The 25,133-nt window shown below is 37.0% G+C and overlaps 1 protein-coding gene across 2 annotated transcripts; it reads right to left on the bottom strand.

The window, feature by feature from the left end:
• Positions 1-275: 275 nt before the first annotated feature.
• Positions 276-24,662, bottom strand: ripk2 (receptor-interacting serine-threonine kinase 2). 2 transcript variants are annotated; one of them, XM_051866812.1, is made up of 12 exons: positions 24,029-24,169; positions 22,587-22,680; positions 21,979-22,132; positions 21,673-21,828; positions 20,328-20,485; positions 15,310-15,359; positions 11,136-11,297; positions 7,715-7,800; positions 7,449-7,541; positions 7,221-7,314; positions 5,206-5,430; positions 276-4,803 (listed from the first exon to the last, which is right to left on the bottom strand). In XM_051866812.1, the coding sequence occupies exons 3-12, from the start codon at positions 22,012-22,014 to the stop codon at positions 4,424-4,426; spliced, it is 1,440 nt and encodes a 479-aa protein (XP_051722772.1). In that variant the 5' UTR covers positions 22,015-22,132; positions 22,587-22,680; positions 24,029-24,169; the 3' UTR covers positions 276-4,423. The 2 variants fall into 2 exon arrangements, with proteins under 2 accessions (XP_051722772.1, XP_051722765.1); XM_051866805.1 differs by lacking the exon at positions 22,587-22,680 and having other exon boundaries at positions 24,029-24,662.
• Positions 24,663-25,133: the final 471 nt, after the last annotated feature.

Genomic DNA, 25,133 nt, shown 5'->3' with positions numbered 1-25,133 from the left:
GTTTTTTGTGAATATGGCCCAGATTTTATAGAAACCAGGTGGTGCGCTTTAAGGCAACCACCATAACAACCTATAAACCACCTGATTTGATAAAAATTAAATAATGCAGACGCAGGTAAGAGTTAGTAGGTAATAATAGATTTTAAAAGCACACAATTGTTGAAAGAGGTCAAGCTTAATCCAGATTAGTACCAGCTATTGTGTACGAACAGTTCTGGCATAGAGGGGTTTCAGAATGTACTTTTAGGTATGACAAAAACAAGAAAACTCACACATTCAGGAAATTCTACACATTTTAATAACACTTTAAAATTTCCAATTTTTATGGAAGTTCCTCATATAGTACTATAGCACAGATATATGCTACTTGTACACTGCTACATACGCCTGTACATTATTGTCATTTTATGTTTGATGACAAGACATTTAGGTTCTCAAGTCAAAGAGCTCCGAGGCAAAAATGAACATTGATAGATATCAGTAGTAGTCATTTTAAATAAATCCCTAGCCTGCGTGGTTTAAATAACAACTTTAAATGTAATATGAATGAAAATGAAACATTTTCTATATTCAAAACAGGCCATTAGGCAATACAGTATTTGGCTGATATATTGCTGAGATGTGTGCTAAAATATATTCAGCATAATCTAAAGATGCATTCAGCCTCATAGCATGATTGGCACAGCACTTAGAAGCAAGTGATATTTTCAAAACATATATATATATCGTTAATCTTTAGTGATATTTTACATGCATCTTAAGAAGTTTGTAATGGGTTGTTGTGGGTTTTAATATATATATATAAAAACCCACAACAACCCATTACAAACTTCTTAAGATGCATGTAAAATATCACTAAAGATTAACGATGACTATAAATAAATACAAAACAATAGCAGGCCATACATACTCTTTATATTGTAAATGGTCCCAAACCCTGGACAGTCAATATAAAAATAAAAAATAAAAAGTGAAAACGATAAATAAAAATCTGATTCTTGCCAACAAACACCAACTTATCAAGACTGGTGCTGCACTTTGACTCAATTTCTAATCAGTATTCATCAGCAAGGTCTTTAAGATATTTTTTTTCTGACACTCAACGAAATCAAAAGTCAAAAACTACAGCGTGACTGATGGGAACACAATAAAACAACCAATTTCAGGACATTCCAGGTGATAAACAATGTAATCAATCTAGGGAAAATACATCACCTCTGCGACGACAAGGCCTCTAAAACAACGTCTATTTGCACAGAGGGGAAGTCTACAGCACGGACACATGCAAAACCCAACAGCTCAGGAATTCAATGCCTTAAAACGAAACTAAAAAAAAAAAAGAGAACAGCGAAATCTCAAAACATTTATAAAATGCTTCATATATCATCATCAAGCTCATGGGTCAGAAAAAAAGACTGATCAAAGCATTGCAACAAATTTAACTTGCCATCAAGAATTTTAATTTGTGTTCTGCTTGAAGATCAGCAGCCCATATTTGCAGTGCTAACTCTTGGCATTCCCTTTGGTTTAGTTTCTAAGTAACTTTAAACTTAAAACATAACACCGCATCTGAAGCATATTAATGTTGGAAATCAAATTTTCAAATGACATGGTGGAAAACTGCTGATTTAAACTGGCAATGTTTGTATAAACAATAGCAAATAGTCACTCGATACTATTTGTTTCTTGTTAAAAGCATCTTGCCAGTAGCTTTCCTCAAAATCTCTCCAGCTGTGATGCAAGTATCAGTATATTTAAAGGATTAGTCCACTTTCAAATAAAAATTTCCTGATAATTTACTCACCCCCATGTCATCCAAGATGTCCATGTCCTTCTTTCTTCAGTCGAAAAGAAATTAAGGTTTTTGATGAAAACATTCCAGGATTATTCTCCTTATAGTGGACTTCAATTGGCCCCAAACGGGTCAAAATTACAGTTTCAGTGGAGCTTCAACGGGCTATAAACGATACCAAACGATCGGTCACTTTCTAAAAAAAAATAAAAAATAAAAAAAATGAATACGTTTTAACCATAGACGCTCATCTTGAACTAGCTCTCTTCTTCTTCTCTATTCCGTCAGTGTAGACGCTGCTAAGTGTATTACTGCCCTCCACAGGTCAAAGTTTGAACTAAATTGTCATATACAATATGCTAGTGCAAGAATATAACAATTAGTTCAAACTTTGACCTGTGGAGGGCAGTAATACACTTAGCAGCGTCTACACTACACTGGAATTCTAATAGAGAAGAAGAGAGCTAGTTCAAGATGAGCGTCTATGGTTAAAACGTATATATATATATATATATATAATTTTTTTTTTTAGAAAATGACAGATCGTTTTGCTAGATAAGACCCTTATTCCTCGTCTGGTATCGTTTGAAGCTGCACTGAAACTGTAATTTTGACCTTCAACCATTTGGGGCCAATTGAAGTCCACTATAAGGAGAATAATCCTGGAATGTTTTCATCCAAAACCTTAATTTCTTTCCGACTGAAGAAAGAAGGACATGGACATCTTGGATGACATGGAGGTGAGTAAATTATCAGGAAATTTTTTATTTGAAAGTGAACTAATCCTTTAATACAGTTGCTTCACACTTGAGCCTGTTTTATGTATTGAAAGTGCTCTAAACGGTCGACTGTCTGCTGCTACATCTGGAGTCAATGATAACCAGTGCAAACTAGGCTACATATTGTAGATGGCACAATACTTACTAAGAAGTAACTTATCCAAGACACTTTATGGTCCGATAAGAAGATGAGTCTACTGATTAGACGGTTTAATATTGAGTTAATGCTTTTGACTGACATGCCATTTGAGAACAACAAAAACGTAACGGAGAAGAAGCTGACCTCGACCAGACAGCATGAACTCTGTCATTATGGACTCCAGTGTACCACCCTTTTCTGCCTGGGTTGATTTGTCTTTGTCGTATGTGCTGTCTAATATTGCTTGTGAACAGAATGCTACAGTACTCACTATACAAAAGTAAAGGCAATAAAAGAACAACATCTGATTGGCTCAATGGAAAAAAACAGTCTGGTTTGTTTGGTCTGTCATTGGCATCAGGGCGAAAAAACAAAATCAATTCTACAAATTCTTTAAAAGACCACAAAATTCTAGGGGAAAAAAAAGAAAAGAAAAGAAAAGAAAGAAAGCTAACTTGTTGGCACTCTGCATTTTAAAAGGCATCCCAAAATTCCCAAAAATTCAGTTATCATTTGCTCACCCTCGTGTAGTTTTTCTTCTAAAAGAAGATATTTTCCATACAGTGTTTTTGTCCATACAAGGAAATTCAATGGGGCCCAATGTGGTTTTGTTTTGGACCCAATTGACTTTCATTGCAAGTACAAAGACTTTGAACATTACTCAGAAAGAAAGTCATACATGTTTGGAACGTCATGAGGGTGAGTAAATAATGACAGAACTTTTTTTGGGTGAACTATGCCTTTAAGGCCAAACCATTAAACCACTGGTGCGTGAATGGATTTTAGTTTGTGTAGACTTATTTTTTAATGCAAATTAAAAAAGCCATGATATATACAACACACCAGATCAAACTCAACCTGATCTGATGAAAAGGTTGTATTGTCATTAAAGTTCAAGGTCATGTCTGATTCTCAAGACTCATTTGATTTTTTTCAATCTATAACCCATTGAACACACTGTACCATCCATTCCTCGCACCCTTAACCCTGTGAATTTGTGTCTACCCTGACTAAAGTCTAGATCTGCAAAATGTCCACCACATGGCAGACTTACCCTGACACAGCATTAAATGCATGGCGAAACCATCAGACCTGACTTTGAGTGCCACTGTGGGAAAAACAAGCACTGGTTTACCAAAAGGAAGACCGAAACTTCTGATTCATACAAATTTTCTTCAAGTCCAGGCATGACTATGCAGTAATGTAGACGTAACATAGCATAACAGGAGGGTGAGTCTTCAAGTCTTCTATTTTACTAAATTTGCTGGCGTGGAGGGTGCAAATAACAATTTCTAGTATAGATTTCTTGGATGTTTCACTGCTTTTTCTTTTGATGGCTGGAATAAAAGTCCAAATGTGACATTGTGAAACCACTTTACTGCTTGGGTTCAAGTCCATTTCAACAAGAATTTAGGCATTGAGCCAATGATTCAACAACTGTTTTATGTCAGAAGTCAACATGAGCCAAGTAGTTATTTGACCAAAGTCGGCCTTGTATGATGCATGTAAAGCAAAGGTTCAAGTTGATACCAAAAAGTGTGTCATAAGTACCAACACCTTAACCACCGAGGCAAAAGCACTTGTCCAGGCACACAAAGTACTGACCAAGCAGCACAAACAAATGCAAGAGCGTGTGAACAGGAACAATCCTTAACAGAAAGAAGGACTCACAGAGCTCCAGCTCAAGAGCAGTGCTTGGGAGTTGGGAGAAGGTCAGAAGTTTCGTGTGGTGTTGAACAAGTTGGAGATGAAGGGGGCGGTGGGGGCGGTATACGGTGGAGGAGGGCTAGTGATGCTGAAGTCAGGGTAGGGCTGCAGGCCCATCTGTTTGTTGTCCTGGAGCTTCCGCACCACCACACGGCAGAACTCCTCGCTGTGCCGCTCGCAAGTGTCCAGAAGCTTCCGCACTTTGGCGGTACGTGTGGGTTGGTTCACGACCAGTTCATAGTCCTCACGCATTAGCAGCTCACGAGACAACAGAGCGTCTAAACTCTGATTGAGACACGCCTCTGTCATCTGTCGCACAACGTCCTCCCTTCGAGCAGCGATCCAACGAGCCGCCGGACCCTGAAAGTCCGATGCTGTGACAAAATCTGCAAAGACAGTTAGAAGCAGGAGGCGGACATTAAGAAGAGCCCGAATCGAGGAATGTCAAAAGTACTGGTACTCTGTACTATGGCTGGGCGTTACATACAAATATTTTATCGATAATCGCCTTAAAAATATTGCAATATCCGATATATTTTTAATATATATATTAAAAATGAATTCGCCCAGCCCTACTCTGAACCAAGTTGATACACTCTCAGATAAAATGGTACAAAAGCTGTCACTAGGACGGTTCCCTTCAAAAAGGTTCTAGTACCATTTAGGTACTAATATGTACGCTTTTGGTACAAAGGTACAAACCTTTTTTTCTGAGAGTGTAGCAACTTTGAAATAGAAACTGCAGATGCTTCGGCTCAGTTCAGGGTGTGGCTAACAGGTGTGGTTACCTTGTGGGTGTGGCTGCAGAGTGAGGGGTTGTATGGCAAGAGCCAGATCACTTTCACTCTGAGATGCATGTGGTTTGAAAGGTATGTTGAGGTCGGACACCGGCTGTGCCGTCTGGTTCTCAGTGCTGAGGTTGTTTCGAAAGCAGTGGTCCATAAGAGGCTTTGGAGGATCAAGTGGAAGGGACATTAATGATGGCTGTGGACCAGCCTGAGCACCTGACACACCTGATGGTGATGTAAAACAGCAACAATAAATGAAACAATTAAAAGAATGCAAAAAGCAGAATACAATGTGTATCACTCCAATATTTTGTCATCATTTACTCATTAGGGTTTTTCACTCTGTGCTTAGCTTAACTCTGGGTTATCATCATTCTAAACACCACTTTATTTTTTACCCTGGGTAAAGGAACGTTTTGCACTAATTTAGAAGCAGGGTTAGCACCACGTTTTCCCTGAGGTTATGAAACCCTGCTCCAGAGCAGGGGTAGCATCACTTTTGCAGTGTTAAAGGGTTAGTTCAACCAAAAATGAAAATAATGTCATTCATTACTCACCCTCATGTCGTTCCACACCCATAAGACCTTTGTTCATCTTCGGAACACAAATTAAGATATTTTTGATGAAATCCGATGGCTCAGTGAGGCCTCTGTTGCCAGCAAGATAATTAACACTTTCAGATGCCCAGAAGGGTACTAAAAACATATTTGAAACAGTTCATGTGAGTACAGTGGTTCTACCTTAATATTATAAAGCGACGAGAATACTTTTTGTGCGCAAAAAACAAAAAACAAAACAAAAAAACGAACAAAAAAAAAACGACTTTTCAACAATATCTAGTGATGGTCTATTTCAAAACACTGCTTCATGAAGCTTCTGAGCTTTATGATTCTTTTGTTTTGAATCAGCGTTTCGGATCACGTGTCAAACTGCTGAAATCATGTGACTTTGGCGCTCCGAAGCGCTGATTCGAAACAAAAGATACATAAAACTCAGAAGCTTCATGAAGCAGCGTTTTGAAATCGGTCATCACTAGATATTGTTGAAAAGTCTTTATTTTGTTTTTTTGGCGCACAAAAAGTATTCTCGTTACCTTATAATATTAAGGTAGAACCACTGTAGTCACATGAACTGTTTTAAATATGTTTTTAGTACCCTGTTTTTAGTACTGAACGTGTAAATCAACTTGCTGGCAACAGAGGCCTCACTGAGCCATCGGATTTCATCAAAAATATCTTAATTTGTGTTCCGAAGATGAACAAAGGTCTTACGGGTGTGGAATGACATGAGGGTGAGTAATAAATGACAATATTCATTTCTGGGTGAACTAAACCCTTAACCCTGTATTGTGGTGCTAAACGTGTGCAGTGTGCAACAAAGTGGTGTTAGAATGTTATGGCTAGATAGTTAGCAACCGACAGCCAATCACATGCCTCATATTTACGTCTTTTGTCACAGGAAACGGCTCGCATTGTATAAACAGACGTTTCAGTGGGGAAAAATGTCAAAATGGTGGTGGAAAACGTGAATTGAAGTGAAGAAAAGACAATTTAATTCTTACTTTTACCGTCCGATCAGTCTATTCAGGAAAAAATTGATAAAATATAATATGCGCAACGTGAGAGCCTTTATGTAAACAGGTTGCATGCTGCATTTGTCACATCAATGACACTGACAAAGCAAACAGGCAAATAATAATGTTAACCCATGATTTAGGAATGTAGAGTGGGACATGACAGCTTAAGAATACCCAGGATTAATTGTTAACCCAGGTTAAGTATGAGTAACGTGAAACGTGAAGCAAGTTAACATAGAATTCCATTTACCAGGGGTTAAATGACTCAGGGTTAACTATTGTGACTTTTTCATTCAGCAATTCCAGCTATTTCATTCCAGCAATTTTGTGTTCCAAGGAAGAAATTAAGTCATCCAAGTGAGTAGCAACATGAAGGTGAGTAAATGATGGCAGAATTTCATTTGAGTGATCTATTCCTTTTAGAAGAAATTAGTCTTGCCTTGAGAGGGATTTGATATGGTAAGGAAGCCCGGATGGGATATATCTGCTTCCTGGGAAGAGCAGGAGCCTGATCCAGATGTGGAACTGTTGTCCTGTCATATAACAGAAAAAAGAAAATTATGAAACTCACCAGACTGTTCTCACCTCTGGTTAAATACTGAATCATCAACAGCACATGACTTGTATGTATTATTAAAAAAAACAAAAACAAAAAAAAACAACTTACTGGCCAAGGAACGTTTTGCTCCTTCACACTCTTTTCCTCGATTCTTTTCCCAATAGTTTGATTTGATGAGCAACAGCTTGATGGCCTCATATACTGATGAAAGGAAAGAGAAATTACAATACATTCAATAGGTTTTGACCTCGCAACCATAAAATACAATCAAACGAATTCTACTGACTAAATCTAGACTAATACAAGCATGAAAAAAATAGTCCTCCATACATTATACATCCATGCATGGTCAGTCCAAACCCTTAAAGACTCACTTTTGTTCGTTTGACTTCCAACACCGCTTCCAAGACATCAATCTCATCAAATCTTCTCAACATGGGCTCCAATTCAATAAGACATTCTGTAAGGTACAGACAAAGCAGCTATTAAGCTACAAAATGAATAAATTAATCAATCAATCATTTAATTAAGTGTACACTATGTAACTTTATAGCGATTAATAAACAAAACTGTGTGTCTTGTGGAAAAACACTGTAGCTGAAGCTACTTCTCTCCGTTTATGTCTATGACGAGTCATGCAGATACTATGATACTCCGCAGCAGTTGTTGTTCCGCCCAGTCCAAAATAGACCGAATATAAACACTTATTATAGGCATACCGTAGTGATTCAGGATAAAATGTGGCTTGGAATTCATGATGTACTCGCTCATTATTTACATTTTGTAAATTTAAATTTATACACACTTAATATACATATGAAAATACCCGAGATGGCTTGAAGAACACAGATAAACCAAATACTGTCGCAATTCTGTGTTAATTCTCTTCATGTCAAAATGTCAATAAATCAGTCAAAATGTCTCTATGTGCATTTTATTCAGCTACAATTATCGCTGGATGTCTTCGTCCATATTAGGGATTTCCTGGAACTTATTACTCATGAGTCTCACTTGTGGACTTTCTGGCGATTGCGCCCTCCGGTGTTGAGTATGAATGAATCATAAATTACATTTGAAAGTTTAGCGCTCCATAATGTCCATTGTCCTATTTTGGGTAAAAATAGAAAAAAAAAAAAAAAAAAAAAATACTACTCTCTAAAAATATTTGAAGTAAACAGTTTTGGACTAAAAGCCCGGAGGGATGTAAATATAATAAAACACAGAAAGGCATCAGCAGTTAACAGGTTAATGTAACATTTCCAGTATCAGGACTAGCAAAATAATGGCAACTTGGCCAAATCTGCAAAATAAGAGAGGCAGATAGGTGAACAGGTTGGTGGTATTGCCCATAGACATATACGATACATAATGTATTTATTATGTCTATGGTATTGCCCCCTTTTGCGGTCACTGCTGATCGGCAGGTCCTGCAGAACAAGTCATTTTCGCAGAATCCAAAACACCAAAACACTTTCATACTGGCAAACTAACTTTCTTTGAGTTGAGTGTTGAGTGTCTTGTCTGTCATATCCAACAACATGCTTTTATATGGCAGTAGCAGCTGTGCGCTGTGTCTGTTTTATGACAGATGGCAACCAGCATTAGGGTGCAATACCGACATCTACTGTATGTTGGGATGTCAACCAGATACTGGCGCTGGATAATTTACGTGTCATATTATCAAACGTGCACTATTCATTTGAAATATTACGGTTATCGCCAATACCGGTATGTTGCGACACTCCTAATTAACATGATAACAATATTTCATTTTTTAAATATCAACGTTATCGTCAATACCGGTGTATCGCGACACCCCCACTCTACAACATAAAATACACAGATCAGGCATAACATTATGACCACCTTCCTAATATTGTGTTGGTCCCCCTTTTTGTTGCCAAAACAGCCCTGACCCGTCGAGGCATAGACTCCACTAGACCCCTGAAGGTGTGCTGTGGTATCTGGCACCAAGATGTTAGCAGCAGATCCTTTTAGTCCTGTAATTTGCAAGGCGGGGCCTCCATGGATCGGACTTGTTTGTTCAGCACATCCCACTGATGTCTATGGCCAAGTCAACACCTCAAACTCGTTGTTGTGCTCCTCAAACCATTCCTGAACCATTTTTGCTCTGTGGCAGGACGCATTAAACTGCTGAAAGAGGCCACAGCCAACAGGGAATACCATTTCCATGAAAAGGTGTACATGGTCTGCAACAATGCTTAGGTAGGTGGTACGTGTCAAAGTAACATCCACATGGATGGCAGGGCACAAGGTTTCCCAGGAAAAAATTGCCCAAAGCATCACACTGCCTCCGCCGGCTTGACTTCTTCCCACAGTGCACCCTGGTGCCATGTGTTCCCCAGGTAAGCGACGCACACACACCCGGCCAGCCACATGAAGTGAAAGAAAACGTGATTCATCAGACCAGGCCACCTTCTTCCATTGCTCCGTGGTCCAGTTCTGATGTTCACATGCCCACTGTTGGTGCTTTCAGCGGTGGACAGGGGTCAGCATGGGCACCCTGACTGGTCTGCGGCTATGCAGCCCTGTGTATTCACTATGTATTCTGTCACCTTTCTATCAGAACCAGCATTAACTTCTTGAGCAATTTGAGCTACAGTAGCTCGTCTGTTGGATCGGACCACACGGGCCAGCCTTCGCTCCCCACATGCATCATCAGCTGCAGTTTTGGAGATGCTCTGACCCAGTCGTCTAGCCATCACAATTTGGCCCTTGTCAAACTCGCTCAAATCCTTACGCTTGCCCATTTTTCCTGCTTCTAACACATCAACTTTGAGGACAAAATGTTCACTTGCTGCCTAATAAATCCCACCCACTAACATTTGCCGTGATGAAGAGATAATCAATGTTATTCACTTCACCTGTCAGTGGTCATAATGTTATGCCTGATCGGTGTACATCTGTAATACCCCCTTAAAGCTTTTACTTGACTTGAAAAGGGCAGTTGCTAACAAGTAAATGGGATAACAGAGGTTGTCAGGGACATTAAACATCATGGCGAACAGGAAAACTCATCTACTCAATCAAAACAAATGACCAAACCAACTTTTGTTGGTCACAGAGCTAATTTTCTGCAATAATCCAAAAGCAAATGAAAAATCGTGTTTTTGTTGAGGGAACCAGGGTGATGGAAACTTCTTGGTTGGCCTACAAAAAATGTGTCATCACTGCAGCGCTCTATTGTAAACCATATCAGAACTCACATGACTAGGAGTTTGGAAAACCACTTTCATACCAAAAATGTTGGACTCAAATGAACTCAGGTCAGCATCAAAAGCTCTTACTCAACATTGCCTAGAGTTTACTAGGAAGTAAAATGTCTATTGTTAATGGGGCATGTTGAGAAATTAAAACATCAATGCCTGAATCTAGATGTTAGACTTTCACACTGTTTGATTTAATTACCATTTTATTAAAGAGTATCTGGTTCAATGATAATCCTATTTGAATAAATAACACATGAAGATGACACCACTGCTTTCTTTGTCTTGACTCAGTCATTTCCTCATTCCCCTGATCTGTAGCAAAAGGTTTGTAAGGTTTGCAAAAGAGAAATCTTCAGAAGAAAACTGAACAACTGTTTTACTTGTCTGTAATGCCAAATTTTATCATGCGCTGACAAAATTGCCAGTAAAGACCAAACCGACCGAACTGTGGTTAGACACGACCACAGGAACACCTACTGGATTGTGAAAGCATGAGTTAAACAGATTCAGAGGGATTGTGAAAAGCAGGGGAAAGGTCAGAGGTGGGGCGCAGGCTGACACTCACTGAGAAAGGAGGGCCGTTCATCTGGGTTGGCGGTCCAGCCGCAGGTCATGAGGTTAATGAGGGTCTCTCGACTGGGAATGTCTGCCGGCAGACTGTCCAAGCCTGTGTCGGGCCGAGATCCTCTGAGGACGCTGAACATGATCTGCATGGGATTGGTGGCCTCTGCTCACAAAGAGAACAAAAGGATGTCAGACGATGGTTGAATGTTGCCTGGATAGATGATTGCTACAGTTTATGAAATGGAGAAGGAAGTAACCATGAGGGAAACTCTGTGTCATGATTTTTTGCATCAAAAACATGACACAGCAAAATATGCTTAGTGTTGAGTAAGGCTGCACAATGAATCTGATTTTGATACTATGATAGTTTATCAACATTTTGAATTGGTTTTTATTTTAAATGTTGCATTTACATTAAAATTTTTGTTGAAGTTTTAGTAATTTTGTTAACTGTGTCATTTTTATTAGCTTTTTAAAAATTTGTCTATTAAGTTATTACGACAAAAGTCCAATCGAGCCTCAAGTTGATCTGTCAAATCTTTATTAACTGACAACAGCTTTTATATCTGGGTGGAGAGTGGAGCATTTGAGTCGAGTGAAGAACACAAAACTCACAGGAACAGCTCTGGTGGAGAACAGTGACTGGATCTAAAACCTTAAGATGACACAACTTTTCCGTTGCTAATAGTCACCAAAAGTAAAACCAGTTCCGTTCACACAGTGCAGGTTTTTCAAGAATGCAGTTGTGAGTCCTGAAAATGTACAGGTGAGTTTGGTTACAGAAAGCGGTTGTCATATGTCATATAAAGGACCGAAATACAAAACTGACAACTTGTATTCTGCTGCTGTGTAAACGTGGCCTTCCACTATAACCAAACACAGACATGTCCATTTTATGCATGACTTCTATGGTGAATCACGAGTTTAAATTAGTTTATAGGCCTATTCAACTTACGGAACGAACACGGCGCCAGTTCCGTTTTTTCCGTTAGTTGAATAGGGAAGGCGTAGGACATTTAGCATAAGCTTTTTGAAGAATACGGAATCGCGTTCTGGTGGAAGCACTTGTGATGCGATCATTTGTGCCTATGAAGCATACACATTTTGATTTTTTTTTAGAAAATGGCTGATCGTTTCACTAGATAAGACCCTTATTCCTCGTCTGGTATCGTTTAAAGCCCTTTGAAGCTGCGCTGAAACTGTAATTTTGACCTTCAACCGTTTGGAGACCACTGAAGTCCACTATAAGGAGAATAATCCTGGAATGTTTTCATTAAAAACCTTAATTTCTTTCCGACTGAAGAAAGAAGGACATGGACATCTTGGATGACATGGGGGTGAGTAAATTATCAGGAAATTTTTATTTGAAAGTGAACTACTCCTTTAAAGTTAATTAGGGTGGTTATTGCAGTCTCATGTATTCCAGCTCCAATTGGTTTGTTGCTTCCACTCTAATTGATTAGAGTTCATTAGGGTTGGGAATCGAAAATAAATTCCAATTCTGGAATCGGATACTTTTCATTTGTGTGCATTTTAATATGACTTCAAACCATTCAAGCGCAAGAAGACCCGCTCGTTGTTTTCTGTGCTGCACGCCCACCCAAAGCGTGCTCAGAAAAAGTGATTTTAATGTGATTTTTAAACCATTCAAGCGCAAGAAGTCTTGCACGCCGTTGTCTGTGCTGTGCACACATCCAGAACGATGTGCGCACAGAAAGCCGCCTCTCATACTGAATAGTGCGCGATACTGAACTGAGTTCTCTCCCGCATCTTTCTGCACTTGATGAAAAGCAAAGGAATGATAAAGCTTGATGCTTTCTTTATCAAAGTGATGGGGGCATTTACAGATTAGCATGGCTCACGTGAATGGGTGTGGTCACATTACAGGTAATGAGCAGAGACGTGAGAAACTGTACCTCTCGTTGGTTCATATGGATTGCATAAACAGAATATTTGTTTTTGAAAGTAGTCACTTCAAGCTTCATGAAGACATCTCTCATGTCTGTTTGGCAAGTATTCACTAAGTTACAGTTCATTTTCAGACACGTTTCAGAAAGAGAGAGACAGCAGAACGTGCATTCTGTTTGTTTTCTTTGTTTTTTAATGTTTTGTTTTTATTGTGAGTGTACACAAATAAAAGTAGACACTTAACAGTTTTGAATGATGAATAACACTTATCTGTATGACCAAAATCTACAGAGTATTTTAATTACTGAGTGTTTACTTGTCTTAAATAATACTTAAAGGAACACTCCACTTTTTTTTTGAAAATAGGCTCATTTTCCAACTCCCCTAGAGTTAAACAGTTGAGTTTTATCGTTTTCAAATCCATTCAGCCGATCTCCGGGTCGGGCGGTACCACTTTTAGCATAGCTTAGCATAGTTCATTGAATCTGATTAGACCGTTAGCATCTCGTTAAAAAATGACCAAGTTTCAATATTTTTCAACATTATTCAATGATATTACGCAGCGCCTGTGACCCCCTGCTTGCACAGGGAGCGTGCCTTGCAACCACGGAGACATTTGTGAGAGACGCTGCGTAATATCATTGTGCCTGCTGCAGCCATGGTACCGCAGCAAAGTTCCTTGATCGTTACGCCGGAATGGCAGTATAGTTCCTAGTCATATCGGCCTAGAAAACCGCAACTTTTAATTTTCCGTTGGTCTTAGTACACGATGTAACTACAGAAGAGTCAAGTTTTAAATAGGAAAAATATTGAAACTTTTTGGTCATTTTTTTAACGAGATGCTAACGGTCTAATCAGATTCAATGATCTATGCTAAGCTATGCTAAAAGTGGTACCACCAGACCCGGAGATCGGCTGAATGGATTCGAAAACGGTAAAACTCAACTGTTTAACTCTAGGGGAGTTGGAAAATGAGCCTATTTTCAAAAAAAGTGGAGTGTTCCTTTAAAATGTATTAGTTGTTTTTGCTATGGCATTTTTAAACCATAGGCAAAAATTCCTTGTGTAAGTGTCATTTAACCTGTTGATTTTTGTTTATGTTATTAAGCTACAATGAAATGTTTTGCAATAAGACTTTGAATAAATGTGAATGATATCCAACAAGTTATTTTATTTTACCTTATTGGAATCTAAATTAGGAATCGATAAGCAGAATCGGAATTGTTAAACGATACCCAACGATACCCAACCCTAGTGTTCATAGCACCAAGTATTCACATTCAGCGCTCCACATTACGGTCTGTACCAAAACCACACACACAGTGATACACAAATGAGAAAATATATAGCCGCTTTTTCACCGTCGGGTCAAACCATTCTCTTTGCTTAACCGTTCCATTCCGTGCCGATCTGGCCCAGCCGGTACGGATATGGCTTTGTTTTCCACTGTGAGGCTGATAACAGAGCTCTTTGGAATGTAATTTAATGCGTCAGTCATTGCTTTTGTAACGCAACAGTTTACAGATGATATGAGATGTAAATAGTGATCGCATTATGGAGGATGAGCAGATATTTCTCTGAATTTTATTCTTATTTGAGTTTATGTCGCTAAAATAGCGCACTTGGCCAACTACAGACAAACTGGCAGCCAGGTAACAGACAAGTGACCAATCATGAGTTGCAACATCACTACATGCGTTCTACCAGCCAACTGTGCTGAGAATTCCAGGCCGAGAACTGCTTGTAATCGTGCCATGCCATACCAGGCTCAAGTGGAACCACTCCTTACCATTCTTAGAACCGTTCAGCCCGATGGTGGAAAAGCGGGTTATGTTTTGTTGTCTTAAGCACACAAAGAGAATAAACTGCTGTTAAAATCAACTTACTGATTCAGCTCAAAATAAATGTCATGTCAAACCCAAATATAATTTGCATTAGTAAATCTAAAATTAGCCTACATCTCTTGGCTGAAGTTTTAATAAATTATTTTTTACCACTAAAACCAATTCAGTCAGATTTGTGAATGGTTTTGTAAACAAGAAAACTAGATTTATTTAAAAGTTCCAATTCAAAAGAATGATCCCTTCTTTATATATCTGGTGATGTTGTTGAAAAACAAACAAACAAAAACAACAACAACAAAAAACAGATTAGGGGACATTCAAGAGTGTGGAAAATTTAGCCTAACAAAACCTATGAACTATGGTAATGTCATGGAATCCACTGGTACACTTCTCTATCACACATTGTCACCCAACATACCCTACCTTCAAATGGTATCCGTCTTGAAAGCACTTCCCACGTGATGATGGCGTAACTGAAAGAGGAAGCATAGAACAGATGAGTGAATGGTTTCAATGTTGCCATTCAGTCTCTACATCCACATCTGGCAATCCCCTTTGGAGATAAAACACACTGTCCAATCAGCCCAGTGATTTCAACATGCCCTATGACTAAGATCACAAAACCTCAGGCCTGTTGGCAGATTGACATTTAGCTCTTAACTTCCTTTTTTGACCAGCACAGAAGATGAATAAAAAAAAAAAGGGTCTCTTTCATGAGTAGTTTTATTGAACTATGAGTAAACCCAGAGATTGGTTTATGGTTAATTTCCCAGTTTCCCTCCATCTTTCTTTGATGAAATGATATAAAAATCCATCCATAATTTCCAATATCCTACACAGGCTGCTACATTCCTCCCTCCCAATCAAAAATACAGGGTTCACACATCTGATGACCAATAAATTTCCACGACTTTTCCATTCACTTGTGACTTGGATACAGATTTTATAGATTTTTAGCAGATAAAATATTTTGGTAACACTTTAGAATAGGGAACACTATTATTAACTACGACTTTTCCCTCAATAAACTCCTAATTTACTGCTTATTAATAGTTAGTAAGGTAGTTGTTAAGTTTAGGTATTGGGTAGGATTAAGAATGCTTAATAATTACTAATAAATAGCCAGTATTATAGTAATATGCATGCTAATAAGCAACTAGTTAAAAGACCCTAAAATAAAGTGTTACCAATATTTTAGAGATAACTAGAAAAAAAAAAGTATTATGAAACCCCCTTGTTTTAGATTTGAAGACGACTCAAGAAATGGTAGTGTAAAACTATAGAAAAGTGGGACTGTAAAGGAGAGAAAAAAAAACCCCAATAAAACACAGCCTTACAACACTCATTATTCAGAGGAATTCATGTTAAAATATGAGTGGGAAAAAAAAACAAAACAAAACAAAAAAAAGATTTGGGGGCACTTAGATGCATTTTAAAAATGTAACCCTATAACAAAATAAGAATCTTACCATTTGAGGCTACTTACAACTTATTAACAAATTAAACAAGTTGACCATTCTTAGAAATATCAACAAATTTTTACTTCCCAGTTTAACACAGAGAGAATAATGGCATATTTTCTTTTGCATTCTTCTTTGAATTTCCGATTGACATCATTGTGTCCTGTACCAAACAGTCAATCGTGTTACTGTGTTCATAATCAGATATACCGCTCTATCAGTGTCATAAGAAAACACGATTGAGTGTGCACATACACGGCACTGGCTAATGTTTGGAGCACTGGAATATGAAATATGTCTATAAAAACTTGAACAAAAAGCTTGTTCCGGTCCAGATATCACCCGTTTCACACATGATCTGTTTGCAGTACATATTCAGTGCAGAGGCAGCATGGCTTAAAAAAATGGCTTGAATATGACATAATGGCCAACTGAAAAGATAACTCATGTGCGCTGTGTGAGAAGTTTTGTGTGCGCCCACATCTGAAGCAGGCTTCCAGAAAGCAGTGTCTGACAGCACGCAAATACTGAATTGAGCTCTCTTTCACATGCTTTAACGACTATTTCACACAAAATTATGTCAAAATGCCTGTCTTGGTCAGTATCCTAGTAAATATAGTCAGTTATGTCTTAAGTGAATGTAAACAGTTGAGAAAATAAATGTGTGTGTAACAGTATACTGGATCTGTGCATTATGTCTTAAAGTGACAGCAGCCTAATATTCCTGCTGCTGTTTGTGTTTTTAATTAGGGGTGTAAGAAAATATCGATACACATGAATATCACGATATTATGTTTAGCGATACTGTATCAATTCTCAAAAACACTGTATCGATATTTATTTTTTTAATTACATCCAAGATTCGTGGCTTTGTGTTCGGTTTATACCACAGACTGTATAAAACCCAACCGCTAGATGTCAGCGTTATCTCAGAACGTAAACTGACGCGTAGCCGGAGAAGCGCAAGGTGCATAAGCATTAGCTAACCCAGCTCACAAGACAATAGAATTATTCCGCTCCCAGCTGAAGTGTGTGGACTCATTTTGGCTTCAACTATAAAGAACCCACTAAGGAGACCGACAAAAGTCAGTTGTTTGCAAAACAGGCCATGTTAAAATCCAAAACTCGGGAAACACATTGAATCTGAGAGCTCATTTAATATCCCGATGCCATCTGCGCTGCTGAGAGAGGCGTTTGATAGAATATGTAGTATGTACTGCACGTTTTCCTCTCAGTAACAAAATAAACACACAACAAAACTGACAGCGGTGACAGCAGAAAGAAAGCATCTGATCATTCAGTGAAGGCATGATTATTTAAATAGCACTTTATACATTAGACTGCTTTAAAGCAAGCGGCTTCACAGTATTAAATATAAAACAAACAGACATTCAGTCATGAAATGGACTATGCACTAGTTGTTAAATAGTTTAGAAATTAAAAACTGCTATTCTGTGAACCTTTAAAACATACACCTAAAGAATCCTGCAGTCACTTTATTACTTTCCCTTAGATTGTACAAAAGTGATTAGTGATATAAATGCAAATTATGCTGTATTGATTTAATAAAATAAAGTTGTTTGTAAGGTTTTATGCATATGGTGGTGTGCTCTTTATGACCGTTTTTTCTAAAATTACATACTTTTTCTAAAAAAAAACAAGAAATGTCCCAATATATCGCCTTTCTTACAGTAACGCAATATATCGCAATATATCACAACATATTGTATCGTAATCCCTGTATCGTGATACGTATCATATCACCAGATTATTGGCAATACACAGCTCTATTTTTATTGTTAAATCAAACAACAGACTCACTACACCAAAAAAAAAAAAAAAAAAAAAAATCACAATGCTCTTGACTGATTAACTTTTGTAACTTTAATAAAGATTAATCTATATTTAATTTATACAGTGAAGACTATGCAGTGCTATTTTACATTTGATAACTTTATTCAATTTCTGAAGCTAATCTACTTCTAATACTGAAACCTGAAAGCACTGTTTATTTAATTGGCATATTTTCTATTGTGTTTATTTGTGCTATCGCTTGTAGCTTGATTATTTGACCTTATTTTATTACAGACTGTTTACTTGACTTTAATAGTGTTTTAAATTTATACGTTATATTTTATATTATATGTACTTTTTTTATTTGCATTGTTCTTGCATTCCATGTAAAAAGTCTGGCGACTAAAAAAAAAAAAAAAAAAAAAAAAAAAAAATTACAAATTACTAGCCAATTGCGATTTGAGCTTCAGTGTGTCCATAGAGGTTTGTGAGAAAACACTGAAGCATTTGATCATTTTATTTGAGAAAAACCATTGTCAAAAACACTCTGAAACTCAAAGGTCTTCACTACAACCCATCAAAATAAGTTTGGTTTAACTTAAAGAAATTATTATTGTACAGAATGTACTTCTCAAAATAATAATAATAATAATAATAATAATAAAAATTTATTTAACCATTTTTTAAGGAATATATTATCTTTGTATATTTTTTTGTTTTAATTTAGTAAATATCTGTTGTGCAGCACTTTGCCAAAAAAAGGATAAGTTACATTTTTATTTGATTACATTTAAAACATTAATTTAAATTGTTAGTTTTATCCATTTTATGCATATTTGATAATATATTTGTATTAAATCATAAAAAGAAAGATTCATTTTTGGAATAAAATACATTTCATACGACTCTATTATTCTTACATTTTTAAAATAAATTATTAATGATAAAAATAAGTTGTTAATCTAATCCATAATCATTTATTAAAATTGAAATGAGAATAAACAAAACAAATTGTTTCAAGTTTGTTATAACAAAGTATTTGTTATACCAAAAAACATGTTTTTTTTTTTTCATTCATTTAACAGTCATTTTAACTGAAGATAATAATAATAATTGATTGTTTAATACTGTATTCCGTGAAACCGTGATATTTTCTGAGACGGTTATCATACCGTGAAAATCTCATACCGTTACAACCCTAAACCTAGAACTGTTAAACAGAGACCGTAAACTAATGAAGACAGAGAATGGGAATGCTGTGTGCTCAGGCACTGGCGTTCTCAATGCAGTCAAAATAAAAGTCCCGTTTCCGACACATCGGCCAAACATAAAAACTCATCGGTCGATGCTGATATTTAAAAAATGCCAAATATCGGCCGATATATAGGTTCACCACTATCATCACATAATTCTGATTAAAAAAAAAAAAAATAGACTTTGTGCGGAAACAATCACTGCACTACTGCATCTGCACCGCCCCTGGAACGTACTGCTGGACCACATCCAAAAAAAAAAAAAGGGACTGCACATGGACTGCAAACGGATCAAAATGGGATAATACATCACAGTAATTGGATAATATGGAGAAAAGCTTAAACTGGTGACAGCCATGATAACCACGTTAACGCATATACCTCACATTTTGTGATGTCAACTTTGTTTTTTAAAGCAGAAGTGGTTCTGAATAATGAAAATAACTTCCCCCTTAATAATAAACAGTGCTATCATTGTTTTCAGTGATGGCACCAGTACATATCTGTCAACATCTCAGAAAAATGTGTTTTAGGGTTTCATGACCCTTAAGATGTTTTAATGACTTTTTCAGGGCTGGAAATCACAATTTTTCTTTCTTTCTTTCTTTCTTTCTTTCTTTCTTTCTTTCTTTCTTTCTTTCATGCCATGCCAGCTTCTATGGCTATATGAGATCACAATTTTAAAATTCCCTGACATTTCCAGGCTCACCATAGAGATTTTAAGACTGGGGGAGAGACATGTCCCTAATCTGATAGGAATTTTGCAGAGTCAGCAACAGACTAGCCATGGTGCAATTAGGAGAGCTGAACATCTTAAGGGGCTGCCCCAAAAATATGGGAACTGAAAGAGCAGTAGTTAAAAATGTAGCAGAAACCATTTGAAATTCAGAATGACGTTCTGAATGGAAGCTTTATAGAATCTACAGAAACTGACCTGTACATGTCATATTTGACATCTGCTCTGCGGGTCTTGGAAGGTTCGTACTCCTCAGGTGGCATATAGATGACTGTGCCTCCCATTTCAGCAGGTTTGGAGCTGGACCCTTTCGTGATAGAGAGCTGACGCCATTTAGACAAGCCAAAATCAGCTATCTAATCACAAACACGGACATACAAGATGAACTTTAGATCAGAAAGTCCAATGTGAAATTACAACAAAATATATGATATACTTAAACACAAAATATTTTCAAAATTTATACTGATTACTGAATAAAGTTTAATTAACCAATATGAGAATTTCAATTATCACTCTAGATATGTATAGAACAGGATAGGGAATGGTGTCAAGGTCCAAAATTATCAAAAAAAAAGCCATTGCACTTCATCCATCATCATTTTATCACCCTTGTTTTGTTACAAAATTCTGTGAAAAAAAAAAAATAAAAAAATATAATAATAATAATGTACTGGCATTTCTTTTCCATTTTCCAATTAAAAATTGGGAGTTAAAAGGCTGGATGTGAATAATGACTAAAATTTCCTATTGCAAAGCTATTTTATGCTTTCAGAAGACTTGATATATAGAGCATAAAACATTTAGAGTACTTTTATGATACTTTCATGGTGTTTTTGTGCTCTTTTTGATGTGTAATTACAAGCAAAAGAGTGACCGGCACATTATTCAAAATATTTCCTTTTATGTTCCACGGAAGAAAGAAAGTCATACAGGTTTGAAATGATATGACAGTGAGTAAATTATGACAGAACTTTCATTTTTGGTTGTACTATCCCTTTAAATTAGTATAAAAGTTTACAGATTCCCCAAAGAACAAATAAGGAATAATTATGGTATTTTTCAAATCCATTAAACATTACAAAACATGTTAATAAGTCATAGCTGATTTCCAAGGTACAAGTATTTGCTTATTATGTTCAAAATGGTAGTAGTAAGACTTTCAAGCTGGGGAAGAAATATAAAACTTTCAAAAAAAAAAAAGAAAAAAAAAAGATGAATGAGAAGGGCAAACTTACAAGATACCGACAACTTATAGCATTCAGACAAATATGGATTTCAGCACATTATAATGATGGCTCGCATTCCAACAAGGCTTCATAGGAGTAAATCGTTAGATGAAATTTACGCCCATGCAAGGATTACGTGCAAAAATATCAACAGCTGATCACCTTGACGTTCAAATAGCTCAGCTAGTAACTGCTTTCATTTGCAAGTACCAGGATAAAATTCTACACATGCATCCAAATACACCTGTGAAAGGCTGATAAAATGGGTATGTGGAAACATTTACAAGCTAATCTAACTGTCCAAACGCACAAACCTTAGCATGGTACTCCCCATCCATCAGGATGTTCTGAGTTTTGAGATCATGGTGTAGAAGAGGTGGTGTCATATTGTGGAGGAAGTTGACCCCTAGAGCGATCTCATAAAGAATACGAAGCCTCAATGGCCAGGCCACCATTGGGTACATTTCTTTCTGTAACGCAATAAGAAAATACAGAAATAAACATTCTGTATGCCACAAAGGGGAAAGTGAAACTGTGCATTACTCAAACCCATTACCCTAATACTACAAGACTAAACAGGAAGTGTGTCATGTAAAGGAATGCCGTCTGTACAGTTATACCTCATGTAGGATTTCATCCAGTGATCCATTAGTCATGTACTCAGTCACAATGCAGAAGAACTCAGGCTCATTGCACACCCCAAATATCTGGATGATGTGGTTAAATCGAGCTTTGTGGAGCACCTCAGCTTCCTTCAATAAACAATTCCTTTCCCTGCAAAAAAAAAAAACCCTAATGATTACACAAGGGCTGGTTTGGTTTCTCTTCTACTACCAGACAATATTATGTGATACAAGAGGTTCACACGTAAAGCTAAACCACACGTCACAGTTTTTGACCATTATTCATGATTTGTTCTAAACTTTCATTCTTCCATAGACATTAAAACCTTGATAATCTTGGCTTTTTGTAGTTCCAACTTTGAACATTCTGGCTGATACTGATAAGCTGATAATTATTTTCATATTGTGGATGAATGATATTACAATTCTAATTGAGTTTGTCTAAATTAAAAATAAAACACTACAAACTAAAAAGTAAGTTAAAGCATCTCAACATTATAATATACAAAATGAAAAATAATATAATTTTACAATTAATAGTGTTGTTAAATTATTAGTGTTTTAAGGATGAACTTAAAAAGTTTGTTTTTTCATTAATTACTCACCATGCCGTTCCTAATCCATAAGACTTTCGTTCATCTGCGATCTTCAAAGTCGTAAAAGAAACCCATATGAATCAAGCTGTTAAATCCAAGTATTCTGAAGAGACATGATCGCTTTATATGATGAACATGAACATGCTTGTATGTGATGATCAATATTTATATGTGAATAGAAGCCTAAATTAAATCAATTAATTGTATAAAGCGATCCTGTCCCCTCAGAATACTGGATTAGTTGTACGATCTCTTTATGAACTCTTTATGAAAGTGTCAAATTTTAGGGTGGAATGGACTTTGAATGGATGGACACAAATTCACATTTATTTGTACAGCGCTTGTCACAATACATATCGTTTCAAAGCAGCTTTACAGAAAATACATGTGTCTACATTACAATTTAGAGCGATCTGTTATCAGAGGTGACTGTGCCCAAGTAATGTATTTCAGAAATGTACAAATCATGCAGATAGCTAACATCATCATGTATTAATTTTAGGCAGAAACAATGAGCTCATTTCTCAGGTTCTCTCAGGTTTAATTAAAAATGTCTTTATTTGTTTTTCAAAGATTAACAAAACGTCTTATGAGTTTGTAATGACATAAGGGTGAGTAAATGATTACATTTTTCATATTTGTGTGAACTATCCATAGAGTACTATCTAGGCTATGAAAGCATGCTCATTTCCCCAATTTTTACAATTAATTATCAATATTAATGCCAATATTGGCTGACACTAATTAAAAAAAAACAACAACTCTTAAATCAGTTGATAAACAATATGAAACAGATATCTTGAATCCCAAGAACAGACCAATACATTATTCAGAATTTCTCCATTTGTGTTCAACAGAAAGAAAACTCTACAAGTTTGGAACAACATGAGAGTTAGTAAATGGCAGGACTTTAATACTAAGTGATCTATTGCTTTCATTTTTTCACGCTAAATATTTTCATTTTGTAATTTAAATTCTGTAAATGACTTATTCAGGCTAGGAAATCACATGTCGTATAAGCTGTGAACTATGGACAAAAACATTCGACAAAACATTCGAGCTGTAACTTTTATGCTTAATAGCCCAAAACAACCAGTCAGTATGAGTCCCAAAAGAGCTTCTAGAACGGTCAAAGAACCAAAAATACGTATATATAAAAACCTCTTGAACATATAGTCCCGCAGAACAATGCTGCCCGACCGCATACTAAACGTATGCACGTAAGTGCTGCATTATAGTTTAGATCAGTGACCTGATTTGCACAGTATTCTTTTCTAAACACCCGCAACAACCAGCATACATGTTCCTAGCAGACTGATAGCATTGAAGGTACACAAAACAAGCCCCAACAATCTGATCAGTAGCTATTCAGATTTTGACTTTTTTTTTTAGGGACAGTGCATTTGAACTAACAAGGAAGCAAAGATCACAAGTGTACTAATTAAACTCACCTCTCACCAACCGGAGAATCCAGTTTCAAGCACTTGATCGCCACTGTGGTGCGCCAGTCACTGTGCTGAGCCCTGAACACCGTCCCGAAGCCTCCTTTACTGATGTAGTGCAGGTCCGTTAGTTTCCGATATGGGATCACCGGTAAGGTGCTGGTGAGACTGCAGATGTTGACGCAGCCGGTGTGTTCCATGTTTCAGGATATTGTGAGATAAAACGGGCCCGTTCAGCTTTAGCAGAAAGGGGAACTAAAAACGCGCAATTACTGCTGAGAAACCCTCACAGAGAGAGAAAAGATCGCGCATGTATCAACATGATCTGAATGCAGTCTATTCTGCGTACTCTATTACCAAAAAGCCTGGTGCACCTGCTTGACTAAATTATGTAGGCAAAATATCTTTGTTAAAAGTGTCACTGAATAAGATGGAAAGAAACGAGTCCTACAGCTCGCGCTTGGTGACACGCCCCCGGTCCGAACAACGCATTTTACACCACGCCATAAAACACACTGCAAATTAACCACAAAATCAAATTAAATCAGTACAGTTTGAGATTTAACGATGACAAAACGTGGTTTTAGTGCTGGGTATGCGCTCGTCAAATGTTTCGTAGGTGTGTAAATTTAAGAGTGGGTCGGACTAAAACCGCGACGTTATGTTTTTTTTTTTTTTTTTTAGTAACCACCCGTCTAGTCCCTCCCTTGACCTGATCACTGTTTGCTGCGTATAGATGAATGACATCTCAACTGCCCAATGGCAGACATCGTATGGATCTTTACAGCCAATCCTGTCACAGAGGGCGGGACTTCTCGGAATACAGGTGGGGAGAAAAATCAACGCCGATCACACGACTGTGACTTCAGCTTCCGGGATCTACATTTAATCTGATTTGATTACATATTTTGGGATGCATTCACTAGACCTGAACAGTGTGAGCCGTGAAGTAAAATTAGTAAGGTTTTTTTTTTATTTTTTTTTTTTATAGCTTTTAAGCGTATATTATTTTTTTTTTCAGACTGCTGAAAATGACGTTATCTGGACGTTTGCTGTGAAATTTATACTTTACAGTGCACATGCATTTTCTCACGTTTTCGTCACTTGCGATTGT

The sequence above is a fragment of the Ctenopharyngodon idella genome, chromosome 2 (assembly GCF_019924925.1).
Source record: "Ctenopharyngodon idella isolate HZGC_01 chromosome 2, HZGC01, whole genome shotgun sequence".
Taxonomy (NCBI): Eukaryota; Metazoa; Chordata; class Actinopteri; order Cypriniformes; family Xenocyprididae; genus Ctenopharyngodon; species Ctenopharyngodon idella.
The sequence above is the reverse complement of the archived record's forward strand: the minus strand, read 5'-3'. Positions and strand labels throughout refer to the sequence as shown.

Coding starts and splice junctions, on each gene's coding strand:
- ripk2 (XM_051866805.1), bottom strand. CDS start 24,219: ATGGAACACACCGGCTGCGTCAACATCTGCAGTCTCACCAGCACCTTA. Junction 15,360..20,327: donor GTCAAATATGACATGTACAG/GTCAGTTTCTGT, acceptor TTCCTCTTTCAG/TTACGCCATCATCACGTGGG. Junction 5,431..7,220: donor CATATCAAATCCCTCTCAAG/GCAAGACTAATT, acceptor CATCACCATCAG/GTGTGTCAGGTGCTCAGGCT.